This window comes from Zea mays, chromosome 7 (assembly GCF_902167145.1).
Source record: "Zea mays cultivar B73 chromosome 7, Zm-B73-REFERENCE-NAM-5.0, whole genome shotgun sequence".
Lineage (NCBI taxonomy): Eukaryota > Viridiplantae > Streptophyta > Magnoliopsida > Poales > Poaceae > Zea > Zea mays.
Genome location: NC_050102.1, coordinates 121,094,795 through 121,118,023, shown reverse-complemented (window position 1 = coordinate 121,118,023; position 23,229 = coordinate 121,094,795). Strand labels below are relative to the sequence as shown.

Sequence of the window (23,229 nt, the reverse complement as noted above, 5' to 3'; positions counted from 1 at the left end):
CCAGGCACGGCACTATGTACGGGTCGTGCCCGGCACTGGCACTAAAAGGAACGTGTCGTGCCGTGCCAGTGCCGTGTTTTTTAGTGCCGTGCCCGGGCCGGCCCACCGTGTTAGTGCCATTTGGCCAACTATAGTGGTAGAGGAGGTTATGCGCGTGCGAGAGGTTTGCGTGTTTCAAATCTCACCATTTACAAACAGGGTCGGGCCTCATGCATGTGCAACAAGTGCGACTGCACGGGGCCCAAAATTCTGAGGGACCTAAAAAACTTCTTAGCTCAGTAGTAAATCTAAACAATATGTATCAGTAAGCCTCTTTTTAATACATGAATTCTATTTTACAATGTAGTTCTGATTATATTTTTTCTATAAAATAGGACTTCTTTTGAATTTTAGTACAGAGCCTCTAAATTTACCGGTCTGTCCCTATTTACAAAACAAGTAAATTTGATTTAGAAAACGGCGAAAATGATATGATGGTGAGTAGGGCAATGATGGTGGTTGGGGGAGTTGTTCCTCTAATTAAAAAAAAATATTTTGCTGTTTTTTTTGTGATTCTTAATTTGTCGAGTGATTTTTTTTGTCGAATGTTTTTCGACACTCAGCAAGTAGAGTGCCGAAAAAACTGGCAAATAACTCTTAGCCAATAAAATATTTACTGAGTATTTTTGTCGAGTGTAACATTTGGTAAATACTAGGACGGGTCCGGCAGTGACTATGTGCAGTGTGATCAAGCTGCACTGCGTGAAAACTATAGGCTTGTGCTACTTACTGCTGCTGTTGACTGCATCGTGTGTGTCCGAACGTCCGATTCTTATCGGAATGATTCGAGGGTGTACTAGAGGCTAGCTGAAGCGGAGCTGATCCGATCCGCTGCCGCATCGATCGATGTGGGGACAGCATTCTGTTGGCGCGTCGTCCATATCGGAAGGCCTAGATTCTAGAGGTGTCATCCGCGCGCACAGGCTCTAGTGACGTGAGGTCCCCGGCCGGCCGGTCGGCTTGCTTGCCGGGCCGGCGTGAATGATCAAGCAGGGACTGCAGCAGCAGGGTCCCGTCCATGTCCATGTCCATGTCCATCCAACAGTCGCTTTCCTTCTCCTTCCCATGGGCTGGGGGCATGGATGCACGGAGCCCGTCCCGTCCCCGTCGCCGGGCGCGTGCGTGACCACCAACCGGCGTCGGCTTCTGCTTGTCCCGGCTGTAAACTCCAGCCAGGCCAGCCAGCCGGCCTCCTACTACGATCTAGCTGCCGGCCTTGTTGCTGCCTGCGCACTGCGGTGTTCAACACAAGCCGGGCCACGCTTTAGGGCCGGGTAGCATGCATTGTAGCATGCATCATATAGGAGGGCATCGATATGTGTGGCGGCATGGTCGTCGACTAGAGGGGTAGAGCTTTTTACTGGGCACGCACAAGTACGTGCTCGGTGAGGTCGCTCTCCGTCTACATGCATATGCATGGTGCATGTAGCTAGCGCTAGGGCATGAGGAATCTAAACGAGCAGGACGAGGCCGCCGGGCCGGGGTCGCGTCGTCTCTACTACGTACTCTCTAGCTAGGGTTAGGTCGCCATGTCTGAGACACATCACACACCTGCTTTCTGCTAGTAGTAGCGACAGCAACTAGCTAGCTAGTTTTCCTCAGTCACCCTCTCACCCCCACATGCATGCAGGCATGCAGCTGGCCTGATGTGCCACTTCGAGATTCTTGGGTTGGTTGGAAGAAAACGGCCGGGCCGGGAAAGAAGGTGCTGGTCGTGCTGTCTATGTTAGCTAAAACATGAGGGGATAATTAATACTGCATCAGTACTATCTTTTAATTTTTCTGGATAATCTTCTGTGAAGATCTTGTCTGGATAATCATCCCACGTGAATAATAATCTCAAAGGGAATAGATGTGGTGTTTAGAATTAAATGGGAGGGTCCAGGGGAGGTTTTTATTTGTACTATACCATATGATTGGTTGCCTCTGTTGCTTCGTCCTGAATCATTGGATGCGTTGACTTCGTTGAAGTGTATGTTTGGTTGCCTGCACCTAGAACGCGTGTGTTGCACGAGCAGATGTAAAACAAGTCATTTAGACACCAATTGCCTGCATCCTCTTGTACGGTCAGCTAGCTTCGCGTCAGCGTGGCTGCACGGGTGGAAGGAACCAATCAGCTGAATAGTGTTTGGGTTTTAATTACCGATAGATCATCAGTTTTCAAATATTAGCGCGTGCGGTAGCTAGTTACTATTCCTTTAAAACGTACCAAGATACAGCTTTTGAGTCAAGAGCACGACTAATATGCAAGGAGGTACTAGGTGCAAGCACGCAAACAGATATTTTGATCCGTTAGATCTAGATCCAAAGATATGTCATATTTAGCACTTAAATCCTCTCACCACAACCTGTTATAGCTTTATAAAAAAACTCTAACAAACCATAATTGTATTTACCATTGAATATAGATTTAATAGGCTAAAAAGTCTGTTTATACGCTTGTACTTAGTACCTACTTGTATATTAGTCGTTGACTTGAGTTAAATGTGTCACTGCCTCTGCCTCCAAGTAAAAGCTCTCGACGCATCAGCTGTTGCCCTGTTCCTAAGCTAGCGCGGTTCCGCTTGACTTGTCATTTTTCTACCTGCGACTACCAGACATGCATCACCCGGAGCGCATTGTGCTCTCTGCTTCTGAAGAATTTTCTTGGCACAGTTACCGTTAGCTTCTTGAACTGATATAAACTGAAATCGACGACAGCTAGCACCAGAACAGCAAACATTGTTGTGTTGTGTCTTCCGTTTCCTCCGTCCCCCTCCCGCCGGCACACACTCCAGCAAAACGCGACGTGAAACGTACGTCCCAGTTCCTAGACGTACGGTACGGCAGCAACTGCGGCTCTGCCTCTATCTGCGCTGCGCTTGGGGATCGCCATCTCCTCCTCGCCACGGCATTGCGTCAGACTTTAATCTATACCGGACTCTACTAATTCTACGGTATTTTATCTCTATAGATTATAATTGCTGTATTAGTATGAATAAAATGGTTTTAATTCGAACTGAAGAGGGCCGCCGCGAGCCGCGACCCTCGAGGCTACGCCAAGCAGCACAACTCCTCGCCGCCTTTGAAATGCTGGATTTTTGTTTACTATGTTTTTGTGTGAAAACGAACTTAGGTGCTGTTTGGTTCAAGAAATGTAACGCAAAGAGTAATGGTAATGGTTTACATTCGATTACTGTCGGTAACAAGTTTGAATAGTCCGGTATCAATTTTTAGTATGATATCTGATTACGGTGAGACTAAAACAAAATAATTTAACGTTATCACTTACCCATTACGTTACAAATATCTGAACCAAACGATACCTTAATTTTATATGACTCCTCGCAAAACCCTGAGTTCCAAAGAAGGCACTATTTCTAATCAATTGTTTTTATCACGATCTCTAGAGTTGGCACATCATATGTTACTATAAAAGATATAGTTGTTCCAATATGTATGGTATCATGTTTATTTATAGTCTCTACAAGGCAGTTAAATTCTAAACGTGTACAAGACTATGAATTGTGGGCCACTTAGATGGTTTAGATTTAAACGTTATGGTCTATCAAACCACTTATTAATCAACTATTGAGAATTAGCCGTATGCCCGTATCGGAACCCGATTTTTTTGCATTTTGACCCTTCCTCAAAAAAAATTCACGTTTGGACCTTAGAAAATTTTAATGTCATTTTTTGACCCTTTGCTCGGCGCCATAGATCTTGGCGCCGAGCTCTATTTTGTACACAGAACTTGTGTAGCTCAGTTGGTAAAACACAAGGCTCTTAACTTTGTGGTTGTGGGTTCAAGCCTCCACGATGAGCATTTTTAATACCTTTTGTCTTTGTCACTTATTTTTTTTTTGTTGTTCTGATTTTTCGTTTATGTCGCTGATTTATCCGTCCAGATTTATTTCTCATCTAGATTTTTTTTGTGACTGCTTTGTTTATTCGTCCAGATTTTTTTTATCTGGCGAGCAAAAACAAATCAGTCAGCGAAAAAAAAATATTCGTCCAGATTTTTTTATCCGGCGAGCAAAAACAAATCAGTGAGCGAAAAAAAAACTGGACGAATAAACAAATTAGTCACAAAAACAAAAAAAATGGATGAGAAATAAATTTGGAGACAAATTAGTGACATAAACGAAAAATCTGTAAAAAAATAAATAAGTAAGTGACAAAGACAAAAGTATCAAAAAATACCCACCATGGGGTTTGAACCCACAACCACAAGGTTAAGAGCCATATGTTTTACCAACTGAGCTAGAACAGCTTTGTGTACAGAACTGAGCTCGGCACCAAGATCTATGGCGCCGAGCTCGATGCCACGTCGGCGCCACGACGTCCGTTTGTGCCAACGCAGCACGTACCTCGGCGCCATAGCCTATGGCGCCGAGCTGTGTTACCTCGGCGCCATAAGCTACGGCGCCGAGCAAAGAGTCCAAAAATGACATTAAAATTTTCTAAGGTCCAAACGTGAATTTTTTTCCGAGGGAGGGTCAAAAAAGCAAAAAATTCGGTATCGGAACACGGTCTAAGTACCTACTTACCAGCAGCAGCAGCTGCTACTACTACTACTATAGGTCGACGACTCGTTTACTTTTTTTCTTCCCGGTCGCGCGCGGTCGGTGCATCCGTGCATGCGAGCCCGGCGCGCGGCTCCTGCTAGCGACTAGCAGCTTGTTTAAATAATCGATCAACGGCAACCATGCGTTGGCGCTGCATGCATTTGGTATCGTCGATCCGTACGTGATTCGCGGTGAACATATGCTGAGCCGCCGTACGCGCGCGTGCCTCACGAGAGAAGCCGGCCGGCGTGATGAACTGCATGTTACCCCGACTGCATGCATATGCGCGCGGTGAGGCGTGTTAACTTTGTCATAAGCTAATCATTAGCAGTTAATGATGGTAGAGCATCTTCATTAATAGCTCCCTGGTAGGTAGGTCACTGTGGCCTGCCGGCCGGGTCCTTTCCACACGATAGAATCTCATTTTTTATTTGTATAGTACATTGAAACTTGGAAGAGAAACCACTAGCGTGCAGTTCTTCCCACGCACCTCATCCATCAAACCATCACCTTGGTTACCAATACCAGCACCTGATTGTTTGCCAAACACCGTATGCTGCATGCATGTATACCCTCGATCTAATGGCAAGGACGGTACCGGCACGGATTAGTTTATTTAGCCACACCTTGGGGTCGTTTGACCAAGCAGATTCTCCCCCCGCCGGCCTCTAAAGATTAGCAACAAATTCGAAATCGTGCGTGTCCAGCGCCGGCGCCGGATCGTGCTCCTGCCTCCTGCATGCATGACCGTCCGTCGTCGACCACCCCGTACCCACGCGGATCGTTCATTGAGTTCAGGTACCTGGCATCAACTGCATGCATGCTGGCCTATTGAGTTCCAGCAGCGAAGAGCTCTGTTTCCAGTCGTTGCATCTATATACGTACACTCTCTAGTACGTACGACGTTATATAATATATAATGGATCAGGTCTTGAGCTGGAGTTGTTCGCGCGGAAGTAGTGACGTCGTCTTTCCACTCCCAGAATCCAGATCTGTAAATCAAATCTGGCGGTCAGTTGACTTGGCTGCCCCAGCAGCTAGGCCGCGCGCTTGCCCACTGACCAGTGCCCCACTGGCTAGCTGAAATGTACTCGGTACTTGGTGGTGAGGGCCGGTCCTAACATTTTAGGGGTCCTGACTCCTGAGCGAAAACTAATTTATAGGCCCCTCTCATCTCTATATATGTGTGTGTCTATATATATATATATATTATATATCTAATATATATTTATATATAAAGTTTTCGAAAACATGATTGTTGGTCACAAATAGTTTTTTCAATAATTTTAGTTTTAAAAAGTTTTTGCGGCAGATGGAGCAGTCACTAAGATACGATAGGCAATAGAGACATTAAGATAACAATCCACCTCTACGAAATTCTCGAAAATTCATGTAGCAAACAATACACCATTCAAAAATCTTCTTGGCCTTTTACTCACTTGGTGCCAAAGTAAAATAAGAGTTTAGGATAAAAGTTTTGACTTTAAAATCCTATATAGAATATATCAATGAACAATCATTAGTTCGTGAGATTGCAAAAATACACACATATAACATATAATATAAGAACTAGTACACTATACACTACGGCTATAGTCATCTATCGAATACGCACTCAGGGTGTCGCCACGTCGTGTTAGGAGTCTGTGACGATTTATTTTCTCTGTGACAGTAATAGGCTTGTCGGTTCGTTTCTTAGGTTTCCAACAAGCTACATCTAGCGAACAGACTATCAAATAGTGTTTGATCCAAGACTAATTACTAAATATTTATAGCACACATCATATACTTAATACATATTTAGGGGCCCCATAACTTCGGGGGCCCAGGGCGGCCGCCCACCCTGCCCACCCCCAGGGCCGGCCCTGTTGGTGGTAAGGACCTTTTTTTTTCGAGGCACATGATGTCGGTCTAGTCATCAGATTGACTATAATTAGAGCGTGTGGTTTATGATATTTTGTTGTTTTAAGCTGTGTGATGTTTAAGCGAAAGACGTTTTAAGAGATTGTATCACATACTTGAAACTACAAATAAAATCTTCCTTTGTCAGAAAAAATAAACACGCGGTGCCCCCGCGAGGAACAGTGGCCATCAACAAATGCTACGGACTCAGGAATTAATTTGTGCAAGAAATGGTGCAGAGATGGATTTATTTCTTCACAGGAAGAATATAGAGAGACAGAAAAAAAACGTGCAATGATCCTTGCTTTCCAAAGGGCTACCGCGGAAAGGGACGCGTAGCTGTGTGAAGTCAAGTGTGCCAAGGCTCCCGCTGCGACGTTCTTCTATTTAATAAACCAGCTAAAAGGGAAGCGAAGCACGCAATTAGACCGCCTAATAACTGTGGTCTGTGGAGTAAGCACCGCGATACACAGTAGTCCCACTCCCACCACTACCACGGCGGAATGGGGTTCGGCTGTCCGCAGAGCAGAACAGAGCGTTGAAGTGAAGAAAAAGAGGCGCGCAGCACAGGGCGAAAAAGAGAGAGACGATGCCGTATTGACATTGCAACAAGCAACGAGAAGGGCGGCTTTGTCAGGCGCGGAGGCCAGAGAGCAGCAGACAGAGAGAAAGAGAGAGAGAGAGAGAGAGTTGGGTGCAGTGCAGCAGTGCAGAGAGCAGAGACGGAGCGGAGCGACCGAGAGAGAGAGAGAGGGGAAGTTTAATAATATATCCCATCACTCACACGCCACGGCATCATTCGCCGCCTCCTTCCTCCTCCCGCTCGTCGCCGTTCCTCCTCCGAGCACCAGCAGCGCGCCCCCTCCGCTCTCCCTTAGCTCACCAGCCGCCTCTTCGTCGGAGCAGCAACAGCAGCTGTGCATGGGAGTGGGAGCACGGCTCTGAGAGGAAAAAGGGAAGAAGAAAGGTGACCAAAGGGAAACAAAGGGAACCAAAGGACTAGGAGGATGAAGTTCATGAAGCTGGGCTCCAAGCCCGACGCCTTCCAGTCCGACGGCGCCGACGTCCGGTGAGCACACGCCTCCTCTCTCTCTCTCTCTCTCTCTCTCTCTCTCCCCAACCTTCTCTCTCTCCCCCCTTCTGCTCAGGCTCAGCGCGGCGATCTTTGCTGCCTCTTCCACTTCCAGTATGTTCTATGGCATCTACCCAATGCTGCTCCCTATGTGCGCGCCGCGTCCTCTTGCCGAGTCCTGCTCAGTCTGCTCGGACTCCTCCCCTGCGCCCGAACGATGCACCGGTACTGTTCGCTCGATATAGGCGGAGTGGGGTGGCGCCAAAAAAAATCCTCCTTTTTTTTTTCTTCTCCACATCTAGTTAGGAGCATTCCTAGCTAGAAGAACACCTCTGTTTCGTGAGACTATGGTCAAGGTGGCGGGTGCTAACATAACACGTACGGGGGGTGGCAGGCTCCAAAGCTTCTTGCACCGCCTGCCCGCCCGCCCGCCATGTTCTTTGTGTTCGACTGTCCTGCTCTGCTTCGGTTTCACTTTCAGTTTCGGAAATAAGTAGCAGACTCCTTTGTCCTTCCGTGCCTCGCTCCTTGATTCCGACGCGGCATTGTGCTTGGATCTTTTGATGTTGTCGTCGTCGTTGTTGTTGCTGCATACAGAAAAATACAGAACATAGGCATGCTTCTCTGGTTTGCCAATACCACACCGAATTTGTTCGTACCTGCCGTCTCCTCCAAAACCCTTGACCGTTTTTTTTATCCGAATCGGAGGACTGCAGCAACGCTGTACTGCGATATAGGGCATGTTTTTTTTCCTGCCTAACTTGCCACATTTTGCCTAACTTTTCTGTCTAAGTTTAGTTCTTCAATTTGAACGACTAACCTTAGACAAAGTGTGACGTAATTAGCCACGAACTAACCTTAGACAAAGTGTAACGTAGTTAGCCACGAACCAAACAGGCCCATAGTCTCCGCGTGTCCAGCGATTTGTTTCGCCGTGATGATGATGGGTTGGGCAGTCCTCTGATTAAAAAAACACACACACACAACTCTCGTCAAGATGCGGTTCGTCATTGGGCCATTGAGCTGAAACCTACTTTGTTTTCGTCACTGCTCTTGTTTATGACAGGGCTCTTGCATTGGCGTCCGTTAGTGCTGTGCTTGCGTTTGAACCGGACTACTTCTACTCTATTTCCTGGCTAGAAAGTATGGCTTTGCTGTAGGTTTTTTTTTCTAATCTGAATCTGTACTTGCTTTATCATCTGCTCTTTTGTGGCTAGTGTAGGTCAGATCTGAGGGGGTAAGAAGCCATTATACTTTGCTCTTGTGTTATTATATGGTAGATACCACTACGTCTTGCTGTTTGATCCTGGGCAACTTGGTAAACTTTAGCTGGGCTAGTTTATTGTTAAGGAAAGTTGAAAACGATGGTCATCTCACCATCTTCCTAATCATTGATCAGAGCGTTGTTCGCTTTTCCTTCAGCTAAAGAATCCACTGCAAGTTGCTTCGTCACAGCTTATCTTTTTTTTTAAACAATCCAGTAGTATTTTTTTTTCTATCACTGATGAGTGCAAAGTGGCACTTTAGGTGGTGGATCTTGTGGTGACACGCTTTTGTGGCTGGTTATTTGGTTAACCGCACGAAGGAATTACGAGATCTCGGTTTGGGCCATCCAGATTCCCCGTAGGTGGGGGAAAGGGATGGTGTTAACTCAAGCAAACATGAGAGATTTTGGATCTTAGCGTCTAACCCATTTGCGTGCGTGTGCTGTTTGCCAACTCCACTGACGCCTATGTCTGCTTTTGTTAGCTGAACTGGAAATAACTGGAAAGCAGGCTGTACAGTCAAGTGATTAAGTGAAAAGCTACCGCATGTTTGCCTCCATTATTGGTCGGGTCTTTGACAGGACCTTTAGAGCCTAAGATGAGCTTTGCGCATACATTGTTGCCGATATGCCTGACTACTGATGATGTATCAAACTCCATGCATTTGTCAGCCATGCAAGATGGCTGTGGAGTCCTGAGCTCTGCTAACTCTTTGGCTCATAAAGTTATGGCATCGATCTTAGGCTATGTATGAGTGCATGACTGATGTGAGTAATCTGGAAGTGAACTCTCCATTAGAACGATAAGTGGTTAGTGGTTACAAAAACTATTGTTGTTATCCGTTTCTGACTAAACTATTTATCATTCCCTGGCTATTCTGACAAATATATTTGTGTATTATTCTACAATATGCCTTTGCTTACAATTTATTGCTGATGCATGCAGATATGTGGTCTCTGACCTTGCAACAGATGTTGTGGTGCATGTTGGTGAAGTAAAATTTTACTTGCACAAGGTTGGTGCCCAGTATTTTCCACTACTGCACAGATGTAGAATTGTACTCTCTCCGTTCATAAATATATGGCACTGTTGACTTTTTTTAAAAACTTTGATCACTCGTCTTATTCAAAAAAATAATGAGTTATCATTTGTTTTATCACTTAAGGTAGTTTGTGCTTGACTTAAAATTTTACATTTTTGAATAAATATTTTGAATAAGACGAGTGGTCAAAGTTTTCGAAAAAAAGTCAATGTTGTCATATATTTGTGAACGGAGGTAGTATCTTTTTTAGAATAATGATGAAGGTTCTCTAAGTCAGTACTATCACAAGATACATATTTGGTCATTTCCTGAGGCTTCTGGTCTAAAGTACAAATTTGAGGTGTCATATTGTAGAAATAGAATGTTCTCACATTTATGTTTGGCTTAAGATGGTTGTTGGGCTGTCTCTTTCCTTTATCTACCAGATACCACTTCTGATGTTCCTTTAATCCTTTTTACTGACATTTGCAAAAAAAAAAGACAATATTTATCTGAAAACTCAACTGAAGGAGAATTTTGTTACTGTGGGACTAAATAATCGAGCCACCAATTCACTGCATCTTATCTGCAATTCACTTATGTTTTACTTAGGATGTTTTTACTTCTGTGCCGGATATTATTCATATACAGAACAATATATGCGTGGTGATTGCCTAGATGACTATAAGTTTGAAATATTTATGTTTTATTTGGTTGTGATATACAGTTTCCCCTCCTTTCCAAGAGCGGCAAGCTTCAAAGATTAGTTCTGAAGGCCGCTGAGGACGAGACTGATGAGGTTCGCATAGATGACCTTCCTGGGGGAGCAAAATCATTCGAAATATGTGCCAAGTTCTGCTATGGAATGGTGGTCACCCTCAGTCCACACAACGTTGTAGCTGCAAGATGTGCGTCACAGTATCTTGAAATGACCGAAGATATGGAAAAGGGGAACTTGATATTTAAAATCGAGGTCTTCATAAATTCTAGCATACTTCGTAGCTGGAAGGACTCTATCATTGTTCTCCAGAGCACAAAGGCTCTATCACCATGGTCTGAAGAGCTGAAGGTTGTGGGTAGATGTATCGATGCCATCGCTTCGAAGACGTCTGCGGATCCTGCCAATGTAACCTGGTCATACAGTCATAGTAGCAAGAAAGGAGGAGCTTGTGCTGAAATAGTCGAGCCAGCAGGAAAGCCATCAATAGCTCCAAAAGATTGGTGGGTTGAGGACTTGTGTGAACTGGATGTTGACCTGTACAAGAGAGTCATGGTTGCTATCAAATCCAAGGGGAGAATGTCACCTGAACTGATAGGAGAGGCACTTAAAGCCTATGCAGTTAGATGGCTGCCAGACTCCTACGATGCATTAGTTGCCGAGGATTACATGAGGAGGAATCAATGTCTGGTTGAGACAATAATATGGTTGCTGCCTTCTGACAAGAGCTCGGGATGTTCTTGCAGATTTCTCCTGAAACTGTTGAAAGTGGCCATACTAGTCGGAGGCGGGGAGCACGTGAAGGAAGAGCTTATCAGGAGGATCAGCTTCCAGTTGCACAAAGCTACTGTTAAGGATCTCTTATTACCTGCCACTTCGCCTAATGATGGTACCTATGATGTTCGGCTGGTGCATAATCTTGTCCAGAGATTTGTTGCAAGAACAGCGCTGTCTCATAATGGCGGTTTCATTGAGAAGTCCGACGAAAAGATGATTGAGCTCAACTTCGAGCAAGAATCCATTTTGTCGGTAGGAGAGCTTGTTGATGGCTACCTGTCTGAAGTAGCTTCGGATCAAGACCTTTCGTTGTCTATGTTTGTTGAACTGGCGACTGCCGTGCCAGAGGTGGCTAGGCCTGTTCATGACAACCTGTACTATGCAGTCGATGCATATCTCAAGGTATGTTCAAACGTAGAAGGCAAACACTTCGTGCGCCTAGCTTGATGTTCAGTTATTGCTGTTGTATTGTAGTACATTGTTTGGATGTTTATACTATGAATGGCAAATCTGTTCTTTCTAATCAGGAACACCCAGACATAAACAAGTCCGAGAAGAAGAAGATTTGCAGTCTGGTGGATGTCAAGAAGCTCAGCGCAGATGCATCCGTGCACGCCACACAAAACGACCGCCTGCCTCTCCGGTTGGTGGTTCAGGTCCTCTTCTTCCAGCAGCTGAGGGCCGGCCCAAGCAAAGAACTCGCCCTGATTGACAATGGAGAACACGCTTGCACACGGCCTACGCAGGATCAATGTGACCGTGGTGAAAGGCGGATACCGAAGCATCCAAACTCACTGAATAAGCAGGTGACAAGCCTGAGCGCGAGAGAGAGCCAGCAGCACCGGATCAGCGAGCACAGGGGCGGCAGGAACAGCTTTAAAGACCAGCTTGGGGGCCTCCTGCTGCAGTCGCGATCCAGGAGGATCTTTGACAAGCTGTGGAGCAGCAAAGGGCAGGGCGAGCATGGCGGGAAAGGCTCGGAGACGTCTGGTAGCTCGCAGAGCCCACCGTTGTCAGCAAAGCCTGCAGAAGTGAAGCCCTCCCCTCTTCCCCCTCTTAGGGGCAGGAGGTACTCTGTTTCTTAGTTTTTTTTGGGGGTGGGGGCTCTCCTAGTTTAGGGCTCTGGGATAGGTTGTTGTACAGAAGGTATCATCTGCTGCCAATCCCTTTTTGTTTTGTACGCAGATCAATCTGCTGTTCTATGTGATGATCCATGCCGTAGCTTTTACTGTAGCGTAATTTCAACTGGGAGCAAATATTTACCAGGGCCTGAGTTGTTAAAAATGTTTCAATGGCAAAAGGTGAAAAGAAAAATCAACAAAAACTCGTACCTTGAAGAACATGAATTTCATGCGCTACATCACGCAGGACTGCCATAAGGAACCAATCTTACAAAAAAAACGAGAGTATTTCAGTGCAAAAGCAAGTCAATTTGGAACAATGCCGTCAAAACCAAACTACAGTATAAAAAAGAAGACGCAACCACACCATAAGTATGAAAACTGACTAACATAGCAAGGTTCAAATCAAATAATAATAATGGGTAAACGCCGAGACATGATAATCTGGAACAATTCCATATCAGACAATAACTTGGAAGACAGCCCCTTCCACTGGGCAAAGGCGCAAAGCTGATAATTTGTTACTATCTCCTTGCAAGTTCAACATCAGGCCTGCACATTTCGCAGCCAACACAACAGTTTATCTGACTGCTAGTTCATCAGGTTTAGACTAGTAACCACCCCTCAGAGCAAGGACAAGATGGAGGACAGATCCACCCTCGATGTTGTAGTCCTTTGCGGTCTTGTCATCAGCAAGCTGCTTACCAGCATAGATGAGCCTGCAAAGGCGACCAAAGTAGCTTCATCAGCACCAGACGCCAGGAAAGCATAACTGGTTTCAAGTAGAATGAGCATTCCGAAGAACAAATAGTAACAGTTGCAGATATAACAAAAAAAATCAGCATGGTACCTTTGCTGCACGGGAGGAATGCCTTCTTTCTCTTCAACACGCTCCTTGATCCTGTCAATCGAGTCAGTGGGTTCAATGTCGATCTCGATCTCTTTCCCAGTGAGAGTTTTGACCTTGATCATGGTTCCACCCCTAAGCCTGAGGACCAAATGAAGAGTTGACTCCTTTTGGATGTTGTAGTCAGCCAGCGTGCGTCCATCCTCCAGCTGCTTGCCAGCGAATATCAGTCGCTGTTGATCTGGGGGAATCCCTTCCTTGTCCTGTGACAAGCACAACAACAATACAGAGTTTCTTAGTGCCAAGTAAGTTAGTGTAGGCTAGAGCAAGTCAAGGTTGAGACATATATATAGTTATTTTTTATTCATTTTTATTTAAGACTAAAACTTTGAATAATATTCCATCCTTCTAAATCTCCTTTTACTGCATAGCATTTCAACTTTGGTCTTCTTTGCCTCTCTTCTCATTGCTACCCCCGACATACGCAATGCTTTAGCTAATACACGGAAATGCATACCATGATTTTTCTGTCTATCAATAACTGCATGCATTGCTAGGTGAATGTGAAGAAGTAGGCCGTCTCTAAATGTCCCCGTTAAGCATGTTCAAACTATAACCTCAGAATAAGAGGATACACTGATAATAAGTTTCAACTTGGTGGAATATATATAGGCTAATAATATTGGGCCCTTATGGGCCTTAACACCCCTCAAACTCAAGATGAAAGTGGAAGATCTGAAGCATTGAGTTTGATTAAATTGAGCCAATATTGATCTATAGGTTGTGCTTTTGTGAAGTATGTCACTTGCAATTCTAAGGACACATATTGAAGAGCAATAGTTTTATGATGCCAATGAGATTGAGTAAAGAAAACATCAACACCAATATGCTTTGTAAGTTCATGCTTTACTAGATCATTTGCAATCTGTATGGCACCAGTGTTGTCACAAAGAAGAGGTGTAGGAGTATATAAAGATCCGCTAATAACCATCTTATCTAGATAATCTCTGCAGTAGTAGTAGAAAGAGCTCAAAGTTTGGCCTTGGCACTAGACCGAGAGACAACAACATGCTTCTCAGATTTCCATGCAATAGGTGAGAAACCAAAAAAATACAATAACCTGTGATGGAGCAACGAATAGTGCGATCACTCGCCCAAGTGGCATCTGAGCAAGCATGAAGCTCAAGTGGGCTATGACGATCACAGAATAAACCTCGAGATGTAGTTCCTCTTAGGTATCTCAGTACACGTAGCAAATGGCTATAATAACCGAGGAGGCGCAGGGATGAAGTGACTCAAAATATGAACTGTATGTGCAATATCAGGTCAGATGATAGTTAGATAAACTAGACTGTCGACTATATGTCAATATTGAGATCATGGTTTTTAAAGCGGTAAGGCGGTCCAAGGCGTTGGAGCACCGCCTGGACACCTAGGCGACGCCTAGGCGAGGTAGGCGGGCAAGGCGCCTAGGCGTTAGACCACCGCCCGGACGCCTAGGCGACGCCTTAAGAACAGAGATTGAGATGGATAAGAAGGGGTGGAACATCACTTGGACAAAGTTGTAAGTGAAGATCCATCAGTGTTGCAGCTATGTGGTTATCATTCAAACCAGAACAAGCAATAAGATCTTGAATGTATTTGGATTGAGAAAAGATAATATCCATTTATGGACTACAAAACCTTAATGCCTAAGAAATATCTGAGAGGATCTCAATTGGACATCTGAAATTGCTCACTTAGATGGTTCCTATGTTGTTGTCTGAAATTATGATATATTGATATTTTCCTATGTTGTTTAAAACTCCGTTTTTAAACGTTTAAAAGTCAAAACCCCACCTATGAGCGTTTCAACATTATGCCGTTTTAATAACCTTGAAGTGCATCCTCGAGGAGAGAGATAACAAATAAAACAAGATCATGATCACTACGAGAGAAATTAGCAGCCCATATTGCAATAGCAAACCTCTAAAACCAAGCATGAGGAGCCTATTTCAAACCATATTAAGATTTTTTAAGATGACAGACATGACCCAAAGAAACATCAACGTCAGGAGGTAAGAGCATATAAACTTGTTCATACAAATCACCATGGAGAAAAGCATTTTTTAAATCCATTTGAGGCATAGTCAAAGAAGAAGATGCAACAACAACAATCAAAGTATGGGCAATAGTCATATGTGCAGCTGGTGCAGAAGTTTCTCCATAACCTATTCTCGAAGTCTGCTGAAATCCTCTAGCTACAAGACATGCTTTATAGGGTTCATCAAAACCATCAGATTTGGTCTTAACCTTGAAGACCCATTTACAAGTGATAGGTAAACTATAAGGATGCACTATAAGGTTTGGTCTTAAAGTTTTCAAATAGGAAACTATTAAGGATGCCTATCTAGAGTATCCTGCACAGATGTGCATGGAATTAGTGGAAGCATCTATTCTTTTTAGAAGACTAACTTGAAAAGTCAAAATATATATATAGCAATGAAGAAGAGAATGTGTTCTTCTTCGCATATAAATGACCTAATAAGTATTGCCGTGAGTATAAGGAACTGAATTTTTTCATTGCATATAAGCTGTATTAAATTCTATTGAATGAACCTCACTTTTAAAGGAGACATTGCAGTTGTATTATGAAAGAAATATGAAGACAAGATCTCATTTTAGGCACAGTTGTATTTAAAACCACAAAATTATACATGGTACTAAATAAAAAAAAGAGCAGATCTAGCGCTGGCGGCTTACACATGAGTATGAGTGGGGTATAAGAAAGAAATAACCGAGTTAAACTTTATCACTATATTTTTGCAAAGAGGCTGTATCAAACTAGGACGTTTGACTCACTGGAAAGGCGTCTTACCACTGGGCTCACCACTGCCAGGCCTGTACTTCACACATGATACTAAATAAATAGTAAAACTGCGCATGGTACTGAACATAATATAGTGCTTCGTTTGTTCAGGCAGTCAAAACACACAACCTTTCGAATATGCTATATTTGCTCAGCCTAGCAATCCAAACAAAACTACCTCAATAGATAATCCCCAAAACTAAACCTCCATATTAATCTGACCCAGATCAATCCAAATAACATCGGGTGAACATCACAACAACTAGGGTAAACTTGGATTGGATCGATCCAACCCTCTACTCGTCGCAGATATAGTCAAACCTTGTGGATTGAGGGTTGAATATCCCACCCATCGTTTGAAGTGGATTGAGGGGGATTGGAGGGGATTAAATCCTCTCCTATAAAAATTTGTATAGGAGGAGATTTAAACCCCTCCAATCCCTCTCAATCCACACCTAACCGAACAAACCTTTAAGGTATCCACGATGAGACGCGAGCAAGAACAAGGCTGGGGGCACACACCTGGATTTTGGCTTTGACGTTGTCGACGGTGTCGCTGCTCTCCACCTCGAGGGTGATGGTCTTCCCCGTCAGGGTCTTCACGAAGATCTGCATCTTCTCCTCGCCTCTTCCTCCCTCGCACAGTCGTACTAGACGGTGACGAACTCGAACCTTGTGACAACGAAGCCGAAGAACGCCCAAGAAAATTTCCTTTTTCTTTAATTTGGTTAACTCGGGCTTGGCGCATTTATAGGGGGCGGCGGCGGGGCGGCGTGACTGGGTGCGCTACCACTCCTTCCTTCAGTATAATAATTTTATAATTAAGACAGTATTTTGAATACAATAAAGCTAACGACTAAAAAATTACTAATAAAATTAGATGTATAGAAGATAGCTAGTTACGGTGTTTAAATATATCTAACTAATTTTTTTCATTAATTATTGGCTCTAATGTATTTAAATATCTCCTAAATAATACTCTGATATACATAATTATTTCATCCTTTCAATAAGAAAACAATTAAGGAGGTGTTTGAATGCCCTAGAGTTAATAGTTAGTTGGCTAAAAATTTGCTAGTGAAATTAACTAGCTAGCTATTAACTAATTTGCTAAAAATTACTAATAGTAAAACTATGAGCTAGACTGTATATATTCAACTAATTTTAGCAACTAACTATTAATTTTGTTGCATTCAAACATCCTAAGTATAGTGATTATATACAGACTATATACCGAAATAGATTCTGAAATGGGAAACACTCCCTTTGAATTTAGGCTCCCTTCAGAGTGTTTTTTTGTTTTATACGTTTTTTTCTGTGAAAATGACCTAAATACCGTAGAATTTCTACATGATTTCAGTTAAATTACTGTGCTCCAAAAGTGCATTCAACCTTAATTTCTACATAGTATATAGCAATTTTTTTGTTTGCTATGGACGAATTAAAAATTCCCCATTTTCTTCTTCCATTAACTATTAGGCATTTAATTTGCTTATAAAAAAATCCAAACCCGCATCTACTAGAATAAAATAGTTTGACTTAATAAATCAAAAGTGTTTAAGGGACATTTCTATATACTTCTCCCATATGCAGTCATACATGCGTTAAGCAGTTGGCACTTTTAATGTTCGGCTCAATTAGAGAAAGCAGAAGGTTCACAAAAGAAATTCTAGACTATGGCGAGAATGTTCCTCAATAAATAAAAACCAATAGTCCAACATATAAAAATATGAGCAACATCAAAACCTTCTAAAGCCCACCGTATAATCTTGAGACGATCTAGGGGTTAGGGTTATAGTCTAAATTTTAGTCACTCTATTTTATTTCATTTTACAGTATGCTTATTTGGTTTTAATTCATACCGTCTTCTACTACTTTTACAGAGTTTTATCTCAATAGATTGCAGCAATCCAAATAGCTAAAATAGAATAAAACAGAGGACCTAAAAATAGTCCATAAAAATCAAACACTCAATTATTATATACAATTTGAGTTATCGTCGTAATAACTCGTAACTTCTTATTTTGTGCATAGAACAAAAAAACATTGAATAAACTAGGGATTTGCGATAATATATAACCCATCTTATTAGTTCGCTACGACGATAGAAATGATCATGGTCGATTACGTAATGATGATACGGATCGTCATAAAGAAACAAGCAGTCCACAACACCAGCACAAAAATCTTTTTGGGAAACAAAAAGATGGGTAACAAGAGAGAAAAAGAGAGCTGCAGGCTTCAGATTCGCGCCAAGGTCAGTGCTTACATTCCACGCAATCCTGAAGCAAGAAAAGAAGGAATTTGTGTGCAGAACCAACACAATGTTGGCTGCTGGCATCCACACGATATGAGCACCGGCACCAGCCACCACTGTACCGTGCGTGGCTGAGTGGTGCTGGTAAGTGGATCTATAGAGATAACACTGTAACAGCCATTGGCAACGAAACTACAAAGGTGTAGAGGGTAATATCTTCTTCATTCATACATCACTGGATTAAGTGACTGAAAGCTCTAGCCAGTAGAAAACTTTTGCAACAGTTGTTCCATACAGTGTGGTGCTCAATCTCCAAACAGTGGACCAAAAAAAAGCAATTTCCATATACATATGCTCCATAAAGTATTATCCAGAATTGCAGATATGTGTGGCACTAAATGCATTGAAAAAAGATAGAAAAACTCTTGCAAACTGGCAATGTTCAGGGGATTTCCTCCTTCCAGTCTAGAAATAAAACTGCGAGTTGTTTCTATCACTCTACCAGAAGTCCTTATTCATCACACTGTTCATGATCAAAATCAGATTACTGCAGAAACAGGTGTGTGGAGTTGCCATGATGGAGCACCACGTCAGACGCTGAACCCTTCGGCTCTCAGGCATTTCAGGTGGGCTTCGATGAGCTTTCCGCAGGCATCCTCGCCATTCTGCACGATGCAATCGTCCCTCAGCTTCTTTGTATCTGGGCAAGCACAGCAGATCTTTTTCGGCTTTGACCCAGGTGCAGGAGCTGTTGTGGCAGGTTTCTGCGCTGAATCTGAAGCCTCAGCTTGCACAGATGTAGTGTTCCCCATATCTGGAATGAATTGAAACAGCAATGGATGAATGAATGCATCAGTCAGGACGGCAACGGTTGGATTGTCAACATGAGAGTTTGATGAATGGAAACTTTATACCATGCATGTCTTAAAGAATTGAAATTTCTAGAGAGTTTTTATATGATTACCCAGTTGGATACTGGATTGACACACCAGAATTGACCTAATACATTAACATGGACCCTTTTAGGGACAGAAGCCTTTTCGAGGGCATTAAAAAATGGTCACCAAACAGGAATACTGGTAAAACATATCTAATTTGGCTGTGTCAATAGTGTCCAGATAACTCAAGTAGTTGAACACTTGAACTAGACAAGTTATGGACTTAAGACAACTAAAAAGTTACAACGAAGGGTGTGCTCAGCAGTGATTTGTAAACAGCTGTAGCGGCTGTTGCTGCTACTTTTCTTCTGTCAACAACAGTAGATGCAAGTATGCTTGCTTGCTGCAGCAAGCAGTACCAAACTACCGATTGAGCTGAAAGCAAGGAAAACAATGACAGTTTAAGTAACCAGGCAAAGAAGACACAAAATAATAATAATAATAATAATAATAATAATGCATTTGTATCGTATCCAACTACACTTTGTTCAGGAAAGTCTTTTGTGTAGTAAAAAGGACAGACCCAGTGTCAGAGGCTCCCACACGAGGGAGGTTTGGGGAAGGGATAAACCAAGATGAGCGTTCCCCCGCAAATGCGAAAAGGCTGCTTTGAAACCTGGTGACTCAGTGAGACCCTCACCGCTGCACCACCTGTCCTATAATATTTAGATTACCTTGCAATGCCTGATCAGCATGGTTATTAAAGCGGTAAAACGTTAAAACGTTATGAACCAACTTTTCAACGTTTGAACGTTTAAACGAACGTTGAAACGTCTTTTCAGACTAACATAAAACATGATATACTTTTTAACCTCTTTTCTGGAAGGTAGATGAGACACATATACAAGTTTCAATGGGAATATTCAAACAGGTAAAAGAAGAAACGAAAAAAAAACTATGTGTGGCTTCTTCAGAAGGAACCCAGTAAAAACAGTGTGCTTGAAGCAATAGCACGCAGACACACCTCAACATTATATTTGAGCATCAGACCAAAATCACTACAGCAGAAACTGCAGCTTCATGGTTGTAATCAAGGGCACGACACAAACTTTTAATCTAAACGAAAAAGATATGAAGAATCTTATAACAAAAAAAAACTACTAGTTAGCAACCCAATGAGCCTATGCACAAAACCGAAGGCGCCCTTCAGAAGCCGGATAAATAGTAGTGCACCTCAAGCTCATCCCATGGAGACTTTAGCACCACCACTCAAGCCCAAATCGTTGTGCATGCACAGCTCAGAAAGACAAGCGAGCAGGATGGACGATTCTAGTGTAGCATGATTAAAAACAGCATCAGCACTTCAGCAACATTCGTCAATATTGCATATGCATGGTGGCTGGCGCACTGGCTGGCTGCGCAGTGCACCGTGTTTTGGATACGAACAGGGAACAACAACAGAATGTGAATACGAACAGCAGCAAAATACGAACAGCGGTTGGACCTGCCGACCTGGGCGGTTGCGCACTGGCGGCTCGCTGGAGCAGGCGCACTGCGCACTGGGCGGCTGCGCCTGGACTGCGCACTGGCGGCGGCTGTAGGTGGAGGGAGGACCGGAGGAGGGAGGAGGGGGACCGGAGGGGGGAGGAGGGGGGCGGCGGCGTACCTGGAGGGCGGAGGACGGCCGACGGCGGCAGCGTCTGTCTCTGGCGGCTCCGCGGCTGTGCGTCTGGCAGTTTGGCGGCTGGAGCAAGCTTGCTGGTTAAAGGCCCATTAAGGCCCAACAACTCATAGACGCACAGAACGTCCGTAGAACGGGTAAAACATCCAGAACGCGCGTTCCGACGTTTAAACGTCGCTTAAACGTCCAAAACGGACGTTCTACGCAGTTTTTTTAAAATGTATGAACGACTTAACTCCTAATCACGTTTTAGCGCTTAAACGACGCTTAATCGTCGTTTAAACGACGCTTTAATAACCATGCTGATCAGCTTTAGGTATTCCACTCGAAACAGAGGCATGTTGTATTCAGGCCGGCATGTACCTTGTCATGCCTGATCAGCACACAGTTTTACTACTCATCCCGTTTATATGCAATTGTGAACCACCTTAGGCCTTGTTCGTTTACGGGTTTTGACCCACGTGGAATAACCCGGTTGAGGAAGAATTCCAGCTCACAGAAACATATGTTCATGACTTCGTGTAGGCACTGTGTAGACTTCATCCTAGTCAAACCCAACCTTTCCCTGCCACCCCGGCCCAGGATACAAACCACGAGTCCAACGGCATGTGAGAAATCCCTGTCTCACAAGCGAGCAGCACATGCAATGACGCAAAGATCCGGTTACGTAGTGGCAGCATATTAAACCTCCAAGAGAATTGAGTGGCAACAGACAGTGGCAAGATCCACTCAATCCCAGTGTAATTAAATCATTGCAACCGAACATGCCCTTAGGTGCCGTTCGGTTTTCACAGAACGAAGGCCTGGAACAATTCCTAGCTGGATTTCTTCTCTAAGCTATATAAGTTTTGATTAGCTGGAACGATTCCAAATCCATTCCTGGACAAACGAACAAGCCCTTATTGGGTTTCAGCAGACTGCAGAGCTTGTACTTCACATATCTGTGAAGAGATCCTATTAATGGCCTGCTCAGAAACGATGAGAAATATCCATTGGCGTTAAGGAATTCCTACAGTTTGGTTATCCGTGCTCGTAATTCAATGACTGTTTGGTTGGCAGGGGTATCTTTCCAAATTCATAAACACAATCTAGCCTAGAGACCTAACATTTTTTTCTGCAACCCCACATAGCATTTGGATGCTGAAATTTTGCTTGTATGGGACCCTAGCCTTCAAGCTAACCCCCGGCAGAATCCTGAAGACAAAAATCGAAGCGACTATTCTCTCCCGTACGCAAACTGACAACGTGAAAAGCAGACCAAATCATAAACCCTTTACCAAGAACAAGCAGCATTATTTGCCACCACTCTGCTAGTCTAACGACACAGTTGCTTGCTAGTTGCTACTAGCAATGAACTGGAGCGAAGTTAGGGTTACCGAATGGAGGTACCTGAAGCCGAACAGGGCGGGCGCAAACTCGAATCTGTTACCCGGATCTGGCTCTAGAATAATCAACAATCTCTCGAAGTGGAAGGGAGAAGCAAAGAAATCGCGCCGCCGCACGCGGAGACCAGAGGGTTCTGGAAAGGACGGTGCGGCGTGGAATAAACGCGACGTCCGAATTTTTTGCATTTTAACCCTTTTATAGAAAAAAAATTCACGTTTAGACCCTAAAAAATTTTAATAGCAATTTTGGACCCTTTGCTCGGCGCCATAGGCTATGGCGCCGAGGTAACACAGCTCGGCGCCCTAGCCTATGGCGCCGAGGTACGTGCTACGCTGGCATACCTAGACGTCGTGGCGTCGACGTGGCACCGAGCTCGGCGCCACAGGTCTTGGCGCCGAGCTCGGTTGTGTTATTAACATATTTGTTGTAGATATGAGCACAAAGCCTAGCTAGCCCACTTGGTGGAGCACAAATCTTCTAACCTTGTGGTCGTGGGTTCAAACCCCACAGTTTGCATTTTTATTTGTTTTTCTTTTTGTTTATGTCGCTGGTGTGTCCGTTCAAATTTATTTCTCACCTATATTTTTTTATGTTTGTCACTACTCATTTTTTTTTAAATAACTCATTAGGTATGTTTTTTTTTCTTAATCATTCATTGGGTCAAATGCCTTTTTTTTTTCTTAACTCATTAGCTATGCTGCTAACCTTTTTTTGGTTAGGTGGTGAAATCATGCATCGAGCATTCCATCTTACTGTGCTGTAGTTTATTTGCTTACGTTGCTATCATCAAGACTAGCTCGCCCGCTTTTATTCTGGAGGTCAAATGCCTTTCAGATTGCTTAGAATTTATTCCACAGTGTTGCATTCTTT

The 23,229-nt window shown here is 43.6% G+C and overlaps 2 protein-coding genes and 1 long non-coding RNA gene across 5 annotated transcripts; 1 reads left to right on the top strand and 2 right to left on the bottom strand.

Moving 5' to 3' along the window:
• Window positions 1-6,909: 6,909 nt before the first annotated feature.
• Window positions 6,910-12,606, top strand: LOC103632767 (BTB/POZ domain-containing protein NPY1). 3 transcript variants are annotated; one of them, XM_035961011.1, is made up of 5 exons: window positions 6,910-7,557; window positions 9,310-9,634; window positions 9,771-9,840; window positions 10,574-11,743; window positions 11,869-12,606. In XM_035961011.1, the coding sequence occupies exons 4-5, from the start codon at window positions 10,712-10,714 to the stop codon at window positions 12,424-12,426; spliced, it is 1,590 nt and encodes a 529-aa protein (XP_035816904.1). In that variant the 5' UTR covers window positions 6,910-7,557; window positions 9,310-9,634; window positions 9,771-9,840; window positions 10,574-10,711; the 3' UTR covers window positions 12,427-12,606. The 3 variants fall into 3 exon arrangements, with proteins under 3 accessions (XP_035816904.1, XP_008652721.1, XP_020396384.1); XM_008654499.4 differs by lacking the exon at window positions 9,310-9,634; XM_020540795.3 differs by lacking the exons at window positions 6,910-7,557; window positions 9,310-9,634 and adding an exon at window positions 7,628-8,703.
• Window positions 12,607-12,860: 254 nt separating this feature from the next.
• On the bottom strand, window positions 12,861-16,883 carry LOC100282222 (uncharacterized). The gene is given in 3 exon segments (NM_001155134.2): window positions 12,861-13,181; window positions 13,313-13,572; window positions 16,680-16,883. Coding segments are annotated over 3 exon segments (462 nt in total). The 5' UTR covers window positions 16,773-16,883; the 3' UTR covers window positions 12,861-13,072.
• A 1,736-nt stretch (window positions 16,884-18,619) lies between these two features.
• Window positions 18,620-22,530, bottom strand: LOC103632766 (uncharacterized). Its single transcript, XR_556138.4, has 2 exons — window positions 22,363-22,530; window positions 18,620-19,228 (listed from the first exon to the last, which is right to left on the bottom strand). It is a non-coding gene; the product is annotated as an uncharacterized lncRNA (long non-coding RNA).
• Between the last annotated feature and the right edge of the window lie 699 nt (window positions 22,531-23,229).